Genomic DNA, 18861 nt, shown 5'->3' with positions numbered 1-18861 from the left:
GACCTGGTGTGGGGGTGCTGCCCGTGGGCAGCCCTGTCCCCCTGCCTGGGGTCCCTCCACTACCGCTCTTTTTGGAAAAGAAAAGAACATCTGCCAACATGTTACCAGTTATAAATGCTATTTTAATAAAAAGTTACATGAAACTTGCATGGGTTGGGTTGTTTCTTTTAATGCGAGTCAGGCATGGCGTGACACGGTGCAAAGGACAGCGCCTCTCCCTGCTTCTGCTGAACTCTCAAAGCCAAACCAGTCAACAAGACTTTAAAATATTTCTGCCTTGAAACTGAATTGTTTGTGACATCCCTGGCTTTGCAGCTAAAGTGGTTATTTTTCGAGTTGCACGTATAGCAGAATTGGACCTAAGGACTGGTAAACTGCCCCCCAGTATGTAAAACCAAGTAATCCAGAGATCATACGTGTCTCGACTTCAAGCCGCATTCTCCGTTTCTCAAAATAAGATGGTCAGAGTTGAACTTCCTTGTGAAATTAGACTTTATTTCACTGCACAGCTGAAAAATAGTTTATAATATTCTAATCAAAGGAACAAAGTTCTGTAATTTTTATAATGAAAAAGTGAAAATTTCTAACTGGTTGAGAACTGTTCAGGTAGGAATTACTTCAACAGCTGTGACGATCTGCTTTTGTTCTCTGTGCTACCCCGTGGCTGAGGCCGGGGCTCTGCAACACCCCTCTGCTGCAGCCATGGGCAACGGCCTCGCTGTGGCCAGGGAAAGTGAAGGAGTTCCCAGCATTCTGGGAAGCAAGTGGGTTTTACTGTGTTTGAGTGTAATTTCAAGTATTTATATATATAAAGTACCGAGTTGCTTATCTGAAATTCTATAAAACTTAAGTGTAATATTAGAAAACAAATCCATTTAATTACTGATTATGATTTATTCTAAAAACAAACTTATGTTCTTGGGGTCTGCAAGGAGCTGCTTAAAATTACCGCTTATTAATAACTTCTTCTTTTAGTTTTTCTGCAAGCATTTTCCTCTTCTGTAGTAATCTTTGCTTCTCTTCTGACATTTCCTAAAAAACAAAGTGAAAAAACACTGCAAGAAACTGCGTGGCTTCCCTGGTAGGTCCCCTGACTCCTGACGCCGCCGCCCGCACGCGGGAGCCACATCCAGTAGCCAAGTAACGGCACGTGCCAAGCTGAGGCTGCAGCAGCTGTCCTTCAAACTCACTTGCTCACCAGAATGATTTAAAAAAATCTTATTCTATTTCTTGAGAAGTGAGGAGGAATCTCCCAGCTGGAGAATTGGGGATCCCAGGATGTGCACAATGGGCTCTTTACATCTATTTGCCTTTTTTCTGCTGCACTGTACCACTCTTTTTGGGAGGACTAACCTCAGATTTAGCTGGTGCTGCTTAGTTGTTCTGGAGGTTCCCCCAATAAACAGTGTTTTGGGCATGTTTTGAGCATATTAAAATGCTCGACAACTCTGCAAAATACCAGAGGCAATAGAAGGTCCTTGATCATATGTAGATGCTCTGTATAGAAATGACGAAATGACTTTTTTTTTTTTAAAAACATAACTGTTATCCCATTGTTTTGTGTGGGTTTTAAGCTCTTCTAGTGTCCTCATTTGTGTTGCAAGTTTTCAAGCATTTCTTTTCATATCAATGTAGATCAGACCCACTTGAGGCAAATGCATTAAGTCCTATTAACCATAACGATGATTAACAAAAAAAGTTTTGGTTTTTTTCTGATGAAGACCTCTATATTGATAGAGCTTTATCCTGTCATAGGATTCTGGAGTTTTTTATGTCTACGTTCTTTCCCTGATAGGATTTACTACTCTTTTTCCCAAACTGAGTTTCACAGTACAAGGCTTTTTGTGATTTTAGCACTTGGGACAAAGAGAGACCTTGAGGGAGGGGCTGACTGCCAGCTGCAGCCCTTCTCCTGTCCTGCCCCTCCAGCCCTCCCTCCCACTTGGGGTTCGCTATTGGAGGCAACTGGGTGGGCTGCAGCAGCACCCACCCTGCAGGGTCCCTTCTCTTTCCAAAAGGTACCACCTGCCACTTCTATTCCAGTGGTTGAGAGATAGAAATCAAGGATTTCTTCTTTCGAAACAGGCACAAAACTCTCAAAAGACAACAAAAGAACACAACAAATTTGTTACCTCTCTAAAGAGTAAGGCTTTGCAAAAGAAAAATGTTTTTCCCTTCTCAGCTGGCAAAAAAAAAATTTCAAAGATTTCAGGAAGCCCAAGCAGTAGGGTCACAGATCAGGAGAAAACCAGCATTTTAGCTGTTGATAAACTTGAATTAATCATGAGGATTTGACGATACTGAAGCACAATAATGCTCTTAATTACTAAAATGTCTAGCCTATGAGCTTCTAGAAAAACAGCAACTTGAAAATGCTTCCTCTTTTCCTCACTACTATTTTTTATCTTCCTACAATATTCCACAGCAATATTGACATCTTCACTGACATCATCTGTGCCTTTTATAAAGTGGTCAGGGTGATTAAAATATTTGAATCCTTCACCTCTTTAGGAGACAATTCCTCTTCTTTCTGGTCAGTCTTTGTGGGTAGTGGTACGTTATTTCTTGACTCTTTCTTTGTGGCCATCAGCATGTCTCGTTTTTTCTTTAGGTAGTCCTCTCGTTGTTTCAGCTCCTGTTTGTCAAGTTCTGATAAATTCTGGAATTATTTTTTTAAAATACATTTTGAAATTAATTTCTGGTATGAATGTTATGTGAGATAAAAGCATTTGCATCATATTTGCCTCCAAAATTACAAGCTGAAAAAAAAATCCAAGTTGAAGTTTCAAGGCAGAGCTGTCTACTAAGAAATTATGCCGGGACAAAGGCTGAACGCTGAAATCTATTCTAAAACTAGAATGATGATCTGAACTTTCTGCTAATTAAACTGGTGAATACCATAAAACACTGTTTGCACGCTGGTTTAAAAATAAAAAAAACCCAAAACACACCAAACCAAAACCACATGATTACAATAATAGAAAAAATATATTTAAATGTAATCCTGGCTTAAATACATATTCTAAATGTAATCCTGGCTTTTTGCATTCTAGTTTTCTATTTGGGGGGGTTTCTTGTTTGTTTGTTTTGCACTTACAGGTCCTTTCATCCCAGCTTTGTGCGCTGCATTTTCTGAACACTTTCCAGCTGACCTTTTCTTACTGTCTTCCTTCCCTTTGGTACCAGATGGCTGAGGTAAGCTCTCTGTTCCTTTTTGTAATGGGCGTACTGGTTTGAAGTCCTCCTTCACAGACTTCCGAGATCCCTCTAAACAGCAATTTCACATAGAAAACAGTTAGACAGAAATACATCAAATTAAAAAGTGTTTTATCCAATATCCAGATGTCTCTTCTAATGGAACAGAAAACTTAAAAATCATATTTCTCCCCTTTTTATTAATAAAACTTTCTTTCAGGAAACATAGATACTGTATTTGCACCAATTAAATAATGCTTTACATCATCAGTATCTCTCCTGCAATGAATGATAACTTGTCAAATGCTTGAAATGAAATTTCCTATTCGGTGTTCTATATTCAGTCCATATTGAGACTGTAATTTCAATTTCTGTCTTGGTGAGCCAAGCCGCTGATCAGCAGCTTCTGAGGTGCCCTTTAGCCAGCTCTGAGTACACTCGTGCTGGTTCAGCTTTCAGCTCCAGAGAAAAGAATCGGAATACTGTATTTAAGTGAACTTGTACGGGAGCAGAGGGAAGCAAAGCTCAGAAGGTGCAAAGGGTTACACAGACCCAGCTCAGCTTCTCCTCTGCAGCGGGGAGGACGCAGTGGGAACCCCCCAGGTTTCCGACCCCGGCGGGGCTCAGCGCCCTGGGCAGGCCGGCTGGGGTGGGGCAGCCAGGGCACAAAGCTCAGGCAGGTTTGGGTGTCTTCCCCTGCCTCACGTGGTGGGGATCCTCCACCAGACCCTGCTGGCCTCTGGCTTTTTTCTCAGACAAAATGCCACCGGTGCTGACACAAAAGAGCAACCCCGTACTGACTCCAGCAGTGCCTTTCAGAGCTGAGCAGGCACCACGGTGGGTTTTGCTTTGCCTCCCAGGGAACCGCTCGCTGTCCGAGATGGCACCGCGGTTACCCACGGCGCAGTCACAGCCCCTCGGGTCACTGGGCTGTAGAGCAGCGGCGTTTTCAGAACTTGGCTGAGACTTCTCTTGACTTGACCCACAACTACTGCTGAGTAAGGTAAGTTGCTACTCCTACTACACTTCTGTTAATAATGAAAAGGCTTTTTACTGTTTAAAATATGCCTGAAAATATCCACACAGATGCAAGAAGCGAAATACAAATTTTACTGTGTTCGCTCAGTCTGAGTCTATCCATAACGCCTGAGTCGATACAAGGAACTCAATGTAGCTGATTGTAATTTTGCAGTGCTGGACCATGGATTTTTGCTGCAATGCTGAGGAATAACTTGCTTGAGCATTAAGGTACAATTACTCTCCTTGGTCTCTACTGGACCACAGTAACAGATGGCAAAGCTGGCTGAAGCTAGCGCAGGGTGAACACCACTCGGCTCTTTAAGTTAGAGCAAGTAAAATACATTTAGCTCTTCCACATTGCTGCTTTCTTTAGTATAGGAAATTACAAGATATAGAATTGTGAAAGGGTAGAGAGAAAAGGAAAGGAGAGGAAGTGTCATTCAAAGCACAGAAAACAAACCAGGACAGAAGTGTAAAATGAAGTTCAAGTTGAGGAATTTGCATTTCACTGAAATATGTCTGCTGGAAGTCTTGCTGCTCCAAATAATGTCTTTTGGTGATGGATAAGAGTTCGTGGAGGTTCTGTGAGAGGTCAGAGTTAAAATTGCTAGACAAAGAAAGTCCTCATGCTATAGTTGTCTGATTAAAAAGCAGGGGAAAAACCCCAAAACATACCCTGCCTGCCAAATACCTACCCCATCACTAACACGATGACTGAGGAAAACTACGTACCAGAACGTAGTTCTTTGAAATGTGTTGTGTGTTTAAATGTACACTCTGGCTGTCTGTATCACAAACACTCAAGCTGGAGATGTTTGTTTCTTCTCAATACCTGCAGATATGGTCACAGGACCCTCAGTGTCACTCAACCCACAAACCTGAAAAGACGCTGAGACTGCACAATACCCGCAGCTCAGTGCACACATAGGCACAACTTCTGAAGTAGCTGCCCTGCAGGTATCCGGAAAGGGAAGCGTTTTCCAGGAATGCTGAGAAGGTCACTCATGCTCCGAGGTGTTGAGCACAACCTTTACTGTGAAATTCCCCCTTCTGATCTCTCCATACTTCAACAAGCTGGGCGGTCAAAGTACAGGAGGAATGGTTTGGCAAGCTCTAATCTGTAAACTGATTGTAAGGAGCTCACTGAAGTGAAATTAAGACAATTAAGGCAACTACCATTAAATCTGAATTTGTTATAGAGTAGAAAACTTTAAGGGGTCCACAAACTGCAATCTTGGGTCTCAAGGTGAAGGGGAAATAGCAAAAGATAATAAATAAAACTGCTGTGTACCTGCAGGAAGGGAAATGTATGGCGGACTGGAGGGAATGAAAAACAAAGGAAAAAACTTCTTTTTCCTGCCTCTGAGAAGTGGTTGATGCAAGGGCCGTGCCGCGAGGCGGCCGAGACACCCTAGGTATGGGATCCCTGCGAGGCTCGGGTCGCAAAGGGCAGGCTGTCCTGCTCCTCCGTAACGCGACCCCGTGAGCGAGAGCACAGAGCCAGATCTGAGCACAGCCCTGGTGGGTCAGGGACCGACCGAGGGGAGAGCAGAGCAGCTCTTCAGCCACCCGAGAGGGGCACAAACCATTAGCGAAAGGTTCTTGCTGCTTCTGTTCCCAGAGCTGTGTCTGGCACCAAGAGGAAGCCAGTCAGGCAGAGGATACAATCCCGTCAGCTGAGCTGAGCCCTGAGTGGGGAGCCCATGTTTTGGAAGCAGGCAATGACAGACTGGCCTGGAGCCCCCTCCTCGGTTCTGGGTGAGAAAGGGCTCTGGAAGATGATTCCCAGTACAGATTCTTGATTTTTGCCACCGCTACACCAAAACCACTTTTCTAAAAGGTGACAGCGGAGGATAAACTGTGACAAACTTTCTCAGTAGCCCCTCTGGACAGCTGTGCTGCCACGAGATGCCAGTTCTACACAGATGAAAAAGATTTCCAAGGAGCTCAACTTTTTGTAGGTCTGTCTCTTCCTTGGCATTTAAAGAGCATGGGAACGCTCAGCACCAGCTGAGCAGGCACCCAGACAGCACAGAAGAGGTTCTCCGGGCTGAGAAGTCTGGACTCCTGAGCTGCAAGATGTCCTGTCTCTCAAGCCCAGGGTTAAGTCCTGCAGACAGAGTATTTGCAGGAATGTGCCTTCCTCCTGAACCAGGAAAACAGTCACCGCAGGACAGTCATAGTTCAGTGGTGCCGCTGCACAACGATGCAAAAATAAGAAGAGTAAAATCAGGCTGTGAGAAGAGAAGCATGTGAGTATACCTGCAGGCCTTCTGCATACTTCTGATGGTAGAAGGGAGAGAAGAGTTCAAATAAATGTAACAAAATCTCAGCCAAAGGATAGAAGGGATAAAAGAGAAAAAAAGACATTTAAGAGGTCAGTGACAATTTTTTCATTTTTCTGTCTCCTAATGTGAAAGACAGTAACTCAGTTCAAAAGAACAGAGGGTCCCAAAGCCACTTCATCTGCTAATGGCCATCAAATGAAAAAGCAAGGAGACAGTATGCCCCAAAGGTCCTACCAAGGCTAAAAGTATCCAGCTCAAGCGTCTGTGATGTGAAAACTTCCAGTGTGAACGCATACAAGGACAAGTACGAGACACAGCAAAAATGTAACTAAAGACAGTGCAGACTATTGCTTCCCAAAATCGGAATTGTGTTTTTGGAAGTGGCCTTAGAATATTAAGTTACAAATTTTTCAAACTCGGAAGAGAGCAGATCCCACTGAGATGCAACCTGGTTTTGAAGATCACGGGTGTATACACAGATACGTGCGTGTATACACGTACATACCTGTACATGTGTGTGCACGTATACACACATCTATATGCTTCTCACCACCTAAGAGTCTTCCTGCTTTCCTGAACAGGCCAGCACGCTTGTGTTTTAGCTGCCACGCAAACATACCAAGAGCACCTCCATCACAATGTGATGTGATTCCTTTTTTTTCCCTGCCTGTAAAAGGCCCTGGCTTGGTCATGCTCTCCAATAAATAATCATCCACAAAACAATTCAGACAATTTTCACTACATAACTTGGGTGTACTACTTAAAAGAGCTCTCCTTGGTATTGCAAGTTGGGAAGTGTCACAATCCCACTCAAAAACAAAAATGTCAAATTGAAAAGCTTAAAATGAGGAACAAAAATCTGAACCAAAGGCAAAAAGATTCAGTTTGGTGGTCTGACAATTTGGCTTGTATGAATCTTAACAGTTCAACGTTGGCTCCTTCAGAACTATTTGATTGCTATCAAGAAATGTTGTACAATTATAGATTAAATCTATAATGGCCACACAGGGGGAGAGAGAGCATAACTTTTAAAGTAAATGATTCATAGTTGCTTACAGGGAACATACTGTTCTTAACAGTAATGGCAGCATAATCACAGTGAATGGAAAGATGCAAACTGCTGTTAGACTCCTGTATTTCTCCTCCAGTAACATCACTGATGCTCCGGCTGGAAGGCGTTTCTGCAGGCCGCCTCGTGCAAACACACTGCTCAGGGCTAACTTCAAAGCTAGGATGGTTTACTCCACAGCCTTAGCCAGCCAAGTTCTTAAAATCCTGAGACGAGTGGACTCTTCAATAATCTGAAAATAGTATCGTACTGCACACTCAGCATTGCACTTTCCCATAAAATTACCTGATGGAAATTTTGGAGTTTCTTCAGAATCATCAGCTCCCCCAGTGGATTCTTTAACTTTTACAACTTCTCTCGAATCTCCTGGAAAACTGTAGGTAACATCTGGTGATTTAAGTTTATCGTGTGCCTTAAATTAAAAACCAAACAAAACGGAGCATTACATTTCCCAGCACTCTACTTCAGGCATTAAACTGTCAACACAAAGAAAGCTCCCAAAAGAACTTTCAGTTAATGTTGTGCTGTTTACACGACATGCTATGTTGTCAAAGCGAACAAAAGCAAACTACTTATTTTGTTTTAATAATAGGAAGATTCTTACTGGCTTATAGTCATAAATCAGCATTTTTTATTTTAGTTCAAAACCTGTTCCCTAATCAACATTGTTTCCCAGCTACAAATAGATAACGTAGGGGGGTTTTGCCACGCTTTGCATGTGACTTTGAAGCAGACGTCTGTCCACCAGAAAAATACGAGAACCAGGAACATACACTGAAGTTGCCGCAGAAATGGAGAAATACTCAGCTGAATGAATTGATATTCTTGTCTGGGCTATAAAGATTAGGATCAGCCTGCGTCTAAATACAAGTCAAATTCTTAAAATGAGCCAAAGTTTGAGTTTCCTGGTTGTTTTGTAAGAAATACAGCAGAACAGGTGACTCATTTCCTGGAATCTATCACTGTAATATGGGAAAGAAGAGTTTTGTCACCACTTTTCTACAGTGGTTTTCTATACTGGGAGAGGTTTAATTCGGTAGAATATTTCAGCGGTTCAGGACTTGCACTCAGTGGCACAGCTACCACCTGCACCTATCACAGGCTGGAATTCAGCAGCAGGAGTGGAAATAAAGTGTCCACCTCCGCAGTAGCTACATTTGGTCTCCAGGCAGTTTCCTTTGTCAGTTCAGGCTGAAGAATCAGTGCTTTCTCTTTCCAAATTCAGTATGCTCAATTTCCTAATGACAGATAAGAATAAAAGAGCAATTCTTCTCCCTTTTGAAACAGCCCACAATTCCAGCCTTTTTTGTTTTCCCAGGAAGGTTTAGTGCCACAATTCCACTGCAGCTGATTTCAAGTTCAGTTGCTGAAGGATTGGCCATTTAGCCAGTCCCCGTTTACATTCCGCTACCTTTCTACACGGTTTACTCTGATGGAGACCAAGAGATGGTCTAACTCGAGAGGATTTCTGCTTCCTGGTGATTGGGTTCTGGCAGTATTGTGCAGACTTAATGAGTAACTCTACTGTCTATGAAGTGATCCTCAAAATTCCTGAAGGATTATGAATGCTGTAATCTTTAAGAAGCTTATACTTTGAAGTCTCTTTGATCTTGACAATATTAGTCATTCAGACCTTCTCTGGATCTGAAAGGTTGACATCCGTTGCCAGGATTTTAGAACTCAGATACCGAAGAGGGAATATGCTTATCATATGAGCACCACCAACTGACTGATGGCTCACGGTATCGTGTATAGCACTGCTGTCATCTAGGAAAATGTAAACAACAGAGCAGACCTGTCAAAAAGAAGTGTCAGTAAGACCTTCCTGACAGACCTTTTATTTGCTTAGGATGGTACACAGTGCCTTAAAAGTGATTCAGCTGACACCCAGGACAGGAATATCAAGAGTATTTCTTCATCATCAGTGTAACTCATCTGGAAAGGTAAGATACTCACTTCTGCAGTCCTTTTCTTTTCTTGCTCTATTTCATATTCTTCCTTTGATTTCCTGTAATACAAGATAGAAGTAAATACTCAAGACATGTTTAGTATCAGTGTCTTTTAGGTCAATTTAGCACTGCTTAAATATTTGAGGACTATCAAACAGTTACAGGATAAATGTGAATTTGTTAGTGTCCAAAATAACTTCTATAAAAATGCACTCTTAATAAAAATAAATAATGATGATAAACACAGAGAACCTACCATCCTCAGTCCATTGTTCCCTGTGCAAAAATAATTCTGTAAGAATTTCCAGGGCTTATCTATCCCATGTTTCATTTGCTGGTTTAAAGACAGGGAGGAAAGTATTTCCAGAATACAGAGGGAAAATAGCGTAATATAACCTGAATGGATCAATTTGCTATTTTTAAGATTATGTTTATGTATGTGTGAACTGGGATGGGAGGAGAATCTACAGAAGTCACATCAGTCCCCACACATCTTCTCAGATCATAGCAACAGTCACTGAACACAACAAAGAAGGAAGCTGTAGAAAGCAATAAAGTCTATTGAAAAAGTAGAATTTGCCTTTCCAAGGCTTTCATGTTTCGGGTGTTCCCTGAATGGATTACAGCTAGTATGCTCCTGTGCTCCAGAGACATCTAACCCAGGTCTAACTTCAGGTCTGCCTGGAGATTCAGGGGAGAATGGGAAGGATGGGGCTGTTAAAGTTGCACATTGTTCTGTGCATCACCAGGACAGTTCATCGTGGCGGAGCTGTTATCTCGCAGTCTTTAAATATTCCTGATCACACCCACTGTCTAGCACCATTCATTTTCTCTGAGGTAGGATTTTGACAAGAACATTCATGTCAGCTGTAAGATGAAGGCAGTTTCCTGGAAAAGGCTGGAAGAGTTAGGCCCTACATAGTTTTATTTTTTATTTTAAAATAACATACAAAGTAGGACTGATTAATTTTTTTTACCTTAGAACCTCCCTCAGTATTTTCATTTCTTCATGTTCAATTTCACTGAATACATCAGAACCCTCTGTCAAACAGTCGGGCAACACACCTATAAAAAACACATGGCAAAATTTATGCATTAAAGAAAATTATTTTGTACTCCATTTGGCATCATTCTTCAGGCAGAGGGGGGAGAATACCCCAAACAAACAGAACACCAACACCTAATTCTCCCTCTCTGTAGCTGTCTCCAGAAAGATTCTAGACCTTGGGCATCAAGTTGCTTGTAGCAAAAAGGCACAGGTTTCTGAAATAGGAAAGTTTTGACATCCAAGGGTAAAGCATAAGCCATTATATGGCATTTGCCATAGACTGCAATTCCGCCATAGCTAACCCAACCCTTATCGAATTGAGCTCTTATATCAAACTTGACATTTAAAAATTATTCTCGGAAAAAACATGCATGCTGTAAGAAGAAAAACCAAAATGACAAAACTACAGACATGGAAGAAAGGAGTGGGTAGGTGAAAGTCCTTTCAGAAACATCAACAGAGCTGACTAACTAATCTGGATCTGTGCCACAGTAGACACTGCATCAAGCAGCAGGTCATTTCTTCCCTCCTTCTCTGCATTCTTGCATTGCAGTCCCTTCTCTCACTTGCGTGGACCTTGGTGTAAATTATTTTCTCTTCTTTAAAATTATGTATGTATTAGCATGATGAAGGCCATAACTGCTGCTTTCTATATGGATTTTTTCATATGCAGCTGTACAGTGTGAACTGCAAAGTAAGCACGGCAGATAGTACAGCATCGCTGCTATACAAGTAGCACAATTCAAACTATCAATATTGTCGTTGTCGATGAACTGGTGCAATTAGAATTATCACCAAAATTCTTTAACAAAAAAAACGATATGTCAAGTTTCACAGCAAAATTTAGACAGGAAAACAGAACTGAAAAATCAGTTCATTTAAAAAGGAATGTAGACAGCTGTCACTGAGGATACAATCCGAGGACTAAGTACTGAAATCCTAGTCCCAGTAAAATCAACTGAACGTTTTCTGTGCACTTGAACTGGAGTAGAACCAGTATTCTGTACTCATTAATGAACGGATTACCTAGTCATCAAAAGATGGAGAAGTGAAACCCCACATTTACCACGTCTTACCATTTCTTTCTTTAATGATTCTAATAGCTTGCAATTGCATTTCAATATTTTTCTGTACCATCATTTTTTTAAATAGTCTAAAATCTTCTGCTGCCAACACTGTTTGCAAAATGGCCTGTGGGAGGGAAGATACGCACAAAATTAAAACCCCTAGAGAAATCATAATCATCTCAGTCTGATTGAAATTATATTAAGATTTAAATTCTGTGGAGCACGTTGTTAATGCTTATACTTAATTCCCCTATCTGTCTCTTTTTCCAGCCATACACTTGACTAATAGTCAAGAAAAGAATTTGACAGTTTTTTCTTTAGATCAACAGGTCTACAATAACATCATCACAAAACCTGGAGGGTTTCCCAGTGGAAGTTTACAACTGCCATTCATTTGACTTCCTGAACAAATGCGTAAGCTTGAGTGAGGAATGTGTGCTCTGAAGAAGCTTGTTACACATCGAGGAGGAGAAATGTCAACAAAGCCCCACTTATACTGGCAGCAGAAGCTCCCGCTCCTCTGCTCAATATACTTGAGACAATTCTGAAAGGTATCTCTGAGCCGGTGAAGAGCTGCCTAACCATGCCTTGACTTCTCGAGGCCACTGTTTGTCTTAGAGACTGTACTGGTTTTATATAAAACCAGAACAAAACTTCTCTTATTTTATGGAAGATGTCTATTCTTTTAATCTCTAAGTTTGTCTGCTACTGTAAACAGACTGAAGTCTAACATAAAGCTGATAAATACACAAAGGTGGCAGAAGCACCCTAAGCTTAGAGGCTTGTTTTGGAAAGTACAAAGCAGACGTAATGAATCTCAAAGGTCTGACACCACACCAGTATCTGTCATTATTTTCAAGATGTGCATTTTTCTGAACTTTTTCAAAGTTCATAATATAAACACACACATTAAGTTTTAGAAAATTAGTTTTAACAAGAAAACTTTTCAAAGCTTCATCTCCACCCTGCTATATTAGTGAAAATAAAGCCAAAAATTAAATCTATGCATTCCTTAACAAAGGAAAACACCTGTGAAGCCTGTGTCTTTGCAAGAGGAGATGAAAAAGCTGCTTGAAATTTCTCTTCATTAATTCCAACTTCTTTAAGATAGTCTTCTAACAATTTTTCAACCTGTAAGAAAGTATAAGCATTACGTTCCAAGAGGTTTTTCCCTAAGAATCATATGAATTTTTTTCATAATTGTCTATTCTTTTCTGTTGACACTGTATTTTTAAACTCAAAGGAGAATCACTGCAATAGTATAACTGGTTTTTCTGTTATGTCAGGCTTTATTTACTTTCATAAACTGTTCAGAATAAGCATTTTTATTGCTACATTTGATTACTACTTAATTTAGCTTCCACAATTTCCAAGAATCTCACTTCTTTACCTTTTCCCCAGACTCCTGGCTAGTATTCCTCACCATTTTTTGCCCAGTAGGTAAAAGGCTTTATGCCAGTCTGCGTGCCTGAAACCCTTCAGGGTCAGAGCAGAAATGGAAGGTGGTCTGTATTTATTCAACCAATGCTTTTTAACATCAACTATTCACAAGCCTTGTTACAAAAACAGTATTTTAGAAATCTGCATGCATTGCTTTATAGGTATCTTAAGCATAGTCCAAAAATGTCCTGTATTTTTTCCTGATAATTGAAGTTAATTCAAAAGATTTACCAGACTCCTTAGAGAATGAAATACAAGTTTTACATGTTCTCAGACATCATGCTGTTTGTCATTTTAACTTGACAGAAAATATGAGTATTATCAAGCTTGTAAGTACAGTATTTTGGCTCACAGATATATTAATTTTGATGAAAAAATGTAAAACAGCATAAGAGATATGACTGTGTGTTAAAGTTTCTTTTCTACGTATCTCGTGTTTAAGCATAAAACTGTATATGTCAAGTATGACTCAAAGGATTTCTAAATAACACTTATCATAGGCAATATTAAAATTATAAATAGCAACACATTAGAAGTTCATCTAAATACTACTTTAATATTTTAAATTATATTTCTTAGAAATCTACCACAAATAGTGAATAATGCTTACCAGAGCTTGGTACTCCTGATAAATTTCTGTATAAGACAGCTTGCTTTCCTCTTCATCATCAAAAACTGTGGAAAAAAACAAACAACAAAACACATCCACATTTTAGAGTTAGTGTACACACCACTAACTGACGCATTAGAGAGAACGATTAACCTTTACAAGGGAAGATATTTAATCATATGAAAATACAGGCCATGCTTGATAATAATAATATATTTTTCCACATATTCAGGCTAAGCATGCACTTTTGGTAATTTAATGTAATTAAATATGATAATTTAATAGCGGGAAAATGTATCTTCATAACAGAATCAGATTTCTAAGGAAGTTGAGGATTCAGCAGATACGTACACTAAAAAGTAAGATTTAATGTAAGAACTACCATATGAACTTGTGTAAGGTTGTTCTAAAATGGCAGAAAACATACATAAGGCAAGGAATTTCTCTCTCTCCATGTATTTATGTGAAGGATGTATTACTGACTTGATTTAATTGGTTTAAAATGCCATTCATTTAGCAGGAAGCCAAGGTGATGCAGGAAAATGAGACCCTGCCTGCCTAAAAACAGATAACCATGAAGAGGAAATCTGCTGCAGGTGAGTTATTTTTCAATTGTAACTATCCTGATTTAGACAAAATGGGCATCTGTATAATATAGGCCATATTAATCATATTCATATAAGTTTGTATTAAGAACTCTTGACTGGAAATATCAAGCTAATGATCTCTATGCTGCAGAACAAATGGAAGAAGCAGAAAACAAGAGAAACTGAAAACTAGGGTTTGGGTTTTTTTAATTTACGGTTTTTTCTCTGTCAACAATGAACAGAGGTAGTGTAAAACCTAGCAATTAATGCAGAGGCTTAGAAATAAGACTTCCTCAATCCCCTTTAAGATTAGCCACTGTACGTTGGACAAGTCTCTTCCCAAGTGCACGCTTTGAAGTCATTTGAAGAATGGGAATTCTGCTTAAGTTGGTGAATGAGTGCCATTTATTCTTCATATATATGACATCTCTGATGGAAGATGGTACTGATATGCATGGAATCAGTATAATTTTCACAGAAATTTAAGAGTGGCTTTTAGAAAGCATCATTTCCCACCCGTAACAGCCCTGAGGCTGTATCACTCTGAACCTTGATAAGGTGTGGTGCAAGATGGCTGCTCCTAAAACAGAAAGTACTCGCATCACTTTCTAACAACTTACAGCAATGCAGTGACACATTTAATCAAACAGTTCAGGCCCTGTAAATAAGCAAAGGAACCTTCTTTTTAAATGACATAATCTGGAAAAGCAACATCTGCTTTTGTTTAAGTTTTGCACAAGGGAAATTTTTTTAATGAAGGGATTTAAAAAAAAAGCTTTAAAAATATCTAGGAATAAATTCAAATGGTAAGAAAAGTACTATAAGTCTTACTCTAAAAAAATGCAGCTCCTACGGTGACCACCCTATTACCAAACCCAAGAGGGTGAAGACACTCTATTGTCTTCTGCATCTCTTGACCGCTCTCGCAGACCCCACCCTTAGTCTTGGTTTCCCTGTTCCTTCCCACCTACTGCTCCTTCCTGCCCTGGGCACCTGAAGGAGGGGTGACCCGGGGATGTCACTCCTCAGGCAGTGTCCATGCCGACAGCTAGCCTCACGCTGCCAAGGGGACGCTTCCAAGTCCTCCTCCTCCTCCTTCCACAGCTGCAGGGCAACATGGAAAGCCTGCACAAACTGCTCTCTGTTTGTAGGCTCTGAACAAAAAAGAGGCTGAAGTGCAGTGCCAAATCAAGCAAGCTGCAGTCAGCATCTCCTCTGAGTGGCATTAAGGAGTACTTTGAATGAAGACCTTGGATTTTCTTGAGTCAGGGCTCCTAAATCATGCAGCCATTATTTTCCTTAAGATTTTGGCACAGGGTCTTTGGTCGCCCGACAGGAACAAAGATCTAAAGAACCACTGTATCAAGATAAACCAAGGGACCCAGATATCCTGGGAGACAAACGCATCATTTTCCTGTTAAAATTGAAATCTTCGCTAGGACTCCTCAGACGGGATAAGCGCTAAGTCAAGTTTAAGTTCTCCCTGCTAGACTGACTCCTTTGACCTCACAGACAAGAGCTGGTAAGCAAACCTGAGGGAATCCTTCCCCTTCTCCCCCAGCCCTCGCTGACTGGGGAGGCATCTCTGTGCTGGGAGGGAACGGAGTCACAGGCAACAATACCTGTTCATTCCTTTTTTGTCTCTATCTTCTGGTGCTCAGAACTATTATCAAGTTTATCTATGTTCACAGGATGTTTCAATTAATACCTTGGAACATCTGAATAAAACTGAAAAGCCCTCTCACCTGAAATACATACCCACAGATTTAACTTCAGTTTCACAGCCATATAAAAGGAAATCAATCAAGCCATGAGAAATCAAGTCCCCAGAAGGAGGGAGAGAGAGAAAGCAAACAACTATCAACAGAGAGAAAACCATTAGGATGGTTTGTAAGTTGAAGTGTAGGGACTTGGCCTAAAGAACTACTGTTCCAAAATAAATTCCTTGCATACCAATTACCAAAACTCAAGTTCTTTTTGAGGAATCACAAATTATTGTAAATTAATTGAAATGTTGCTAATTTGCTTGTTCAGCCCAAAGACTGAATGTTTTGAGAACAAAAAGAATTCTGTCCTGACAAAATGTCTCAGTAGAAACACCAGCAATGGAACCTGGACAGTACATTTCTAGAAGGGAAAAGCCAGTAGCGCAGATATCTGCAACTAAAACTTCACATTTCTCTAACTGTGCTTCTTAGCAACCTTAGCACTGTGGTAACACTTCTTTAGCCTTTTCTTTTTTCCCAGTAGCTTCTGAGAGTTGTCCAACAGCAGCACTCCGTAGCACAAATGATACCTTGGAAGACCATTTCCTGCAAGTGATTTCTCTACTTTATTCCTCCAATTTTTTATGTACAAACCAACAGGCAGGAGTGACCATTACATAAACCTGCCTCACACTACATGGAAATTTACAGAGGTTCTCTAAATCTTCTTACTGCCAGTAAATTCCCCTAAACCTTCTAAAGAAGAGATCATTGCTTCAGAGAGGGATAATCAACTCCCCCAATTCCTAAACCTAGACCCTTTGCATGATACTCAAAATGCTTGACCAACCTCGGGTTTAGCCAGTCATCCTGAGAGAAAACTTGTACTTTAGATTTCTCTACTGCTTCCTAGCTGTAAAGAGTCTATCAGCTTTACCCTTCTCATTCTCATTTCCCCGTATACTAGGTAAAGGCGTACGCACTCACGGTGATCTTGCCTCATGCAAAGCTTGGGAAGTGTGGAAACGATTCAGGATAACTGAGAAGCAACTTGTGTAAAAGCTGTGATCTGAATCAGAGGTGCGTCTCTTTCACTGAATATGAAGTCAAAATTCTTCATGGAGCCTAACAAGAACGACTGCACAACGAAAGACACGGCCAGCCCCACTGAGGCCAACCATTACAGAAGCTGTTCTGGAGCCCACAGCGGGATGGAGGGGAGGAAGGAGTAAGTGCAAGCAGGTGGAATACTAAGTAAGAACCGTTCTACTTTGAGCTTGATGTTAGTAAGTCCCTAGAAATAAAATGGATTTTAAAGTTCAAATTATTAATTAATCCTACCTCCTGGCAGGTGATACTAAAGGAACGGATTTTATTCATAGTAGCCATAAAAGGTTATCCTAAATGAGTCTACAGCAACATGCTTTAATACTTCTCATGTGTGAACACCTGCAGGCTGGGTAGGATCACCGGCTGTCACGTTCTCAGACATGGGTTTTTTTCAATAATCATACAAGAAATCTTCCTTTAGTCTAAAGGACTTAGGCAGTGCTTTCAGACTTGCCCAAATCTTAATTAGTTTGCTCCCATGAGGATCCAGGTGTTCTTGGGCAGCAGGAAATTTGTTCTGGAAGTAGCAGAACTAATTTAGCCAAATCTCTGCTGCAGAAAATCGACATGTCTCCTCTTTTCCTCACTACATCCCTACACCCATACAGGTCTCCTCAGGCACCTTCACATGGAGCTACACGTCTACCCCCGTCGCCCTTCTCACTGCCTATACTTCCAGTTCCCCCAGGCTCTTCCCCAAATTATTCCACGATTCCCTCAGTTCTTTCTAGAGGAAGAAAAGGAAGTTTAACTAGAGTTGCTTCCGGGCTAAACTGATGCACAGGACCACCTACATAACTGGTAACTGTTTACTTTTTAGTGCTGTCATTTTTTGTGAGGTACTAACTTACTGTTTCTCATCTCTTAACTGCCAACGTTCACAAAATGGCGGGAATTTAACTCTGAGGCTCCTACTCTTCTGTCCGACTGGGCAGAGAGCGATCTCAGTCCTACCGGCCGCTTTCACAAGGAAAACCACCTGGCTACGGGAAAGTATTAAAGGCCTCCAGGGGCTTTCTAGCCCCGTCAGGGAATTAGAGGCAGCAGAACGCAGCACTCGTTTAGGTGTCACACCGTAAGCTCATGCCCTAATCCCCCTGCCGAGCTCAGGAACGCAGACCGCCACAGCCCGGCAGAGGGCTGGCTCAGGGGGGACCGGCTGTCCGCGGGCGGGGCACCCCCTCCCCAAAACCGAACAGCGGCCCGACGCGCCGACCGCCCGCGGCCCGCGCAATATCCCCGGCCGGGGACACCACACGGACCCCCGGGCGGCGCTGGCGGGTTGGGGGGGGGGGGGGGGGGACGGGACACACACACACACGCACACACCCCCCCCGCCGTCCTCCGCCGCCCCGCGGCCCGGCCCCGCCCCGCCGCTCACCCTCGCATTTCTGCTCCATGAACTCCAGGATGGGGATGGACCAGGCGGGCCCCCGCAGGAACCCGGCGATGGTGTCCACCACCCACTCCACGTCGCCTTCCTCCTCCTCCGCCGCCATGGCCGGGGCGCGGGGGTTGGAGCGCCCGCCCGTCACTATGGCAACCGGCGTCACGCGGGCGGGCGGGAGCGCGCGCGCCGGGGGATGGCGGCGTCGTGAGGGCGCGGCCGGCGGGGCCTGGGCCGCGGGAGCGAGCCGGGGGGCCAGGGCTGCCCTGAGGGGTTCCGGCGCCAAGGGCGGCGCGGGGGATCCGCCGGAGGTGCGCGGCGTCACCAGGCCGAGCGGGAGCGAGGCGATCCGTTAAACGCGGCCCACACCAAGTCACCGTGAGAG

At 42.2% G+C, this 18861-nt stretch overlaps 1 protein-coding gene and 1 long non-coding RNA gene across 2 annotated transcripts; one reads left to right on the top strand and one right to left on the bottom strand.

Moving 5' to 3' along the window:
* Window positions 1–474: 474 nt before the first annotated feature.
* On the bottom strand, window positions 475–18609 carry CFAP36 (cilia and flagella associated protein 36). The gene is made up of 10 exons (XM_074817105.1): window positions 18471–18609; window positions 13687–13751; window positions 12666–12767; window positions 11646–11760; window positions 10499–10586; window positions 9529–9580; window positions 7858–7984; window positions 3098–3267; window positions 2504–2659; window positions 475–1032 (listed from the first exon to the last, which is right to left on the bottom strand). The coding sequence occupies exons 1-10, from the start codon at window positions 18586–18588 to the stop codon at window positions 946–948; spliced, it is 1080 nt and encodes a 359-aa protein (XP_074673206.1). The 5' UTR covers window positions 18589–18609; the 3' UTR covers window positions 475–945.
* LOC141920412 (uncharacterized) lies at window positions 9412–14279 on the top strand. The gene is made up of 3 exons (XR_012622330.1): window positions 9412–9515; window positions 11958–12187; window positions 14204–14279. It is a non-coding gene; the product is annotated as an uncharacterized LOC141920412 (long non-coding RNA).
* Window positions 18610–18861: the final 252 nt, after the last annotated feature.

This window comes from Strix aluco, chromosome 3 (genome assembly GCF_031877795.1).
Source record: "Strix aluco isolate bStrAlu1 chromosome 3, bStrAlu1.hap1, whole genome shotgun sequence".
Taxonomy (NCBI): domain Eukaryota; kingdom Metazoa; phylum Chordata; class Aves; order Strigiformes; family Strigidae; genus Strix; species Strix aluco.
The sequence above is the reverse complement of the archived record's forward strand: the minus strand, read 5'-3'. Positions and strand labels throughout refer to the sequence as shown.

What these genes read in the sequence shown, in the direction of transcription:
- CFAP36 (XM_074817105.1), bottom strand. Translation starts at nt 18,588, where the DNA reads ATGGCGGCGGAGGAGGAGGAAGGCGACGTGGAGTGGGTGGTGGACACC. An exon ending in CATGGAGCAGAAATGCGAGG is followed by an intron (nt 13,752 to 18,470) that starts GTGAGCGGCGGG and finishes TTTTTTCCACAG; the next exon opens with TTTTTGATGATGAAGAGGAA. An exon ending in CAAAGACACAGGCTTCACAG is followed by an intron (nt 11,761 to 12,665) that starts GTGTTTTCCTTT and finishes TCCCTCCCACAG; the next exon opens with GCCATTTTGCAAACAGTGTT.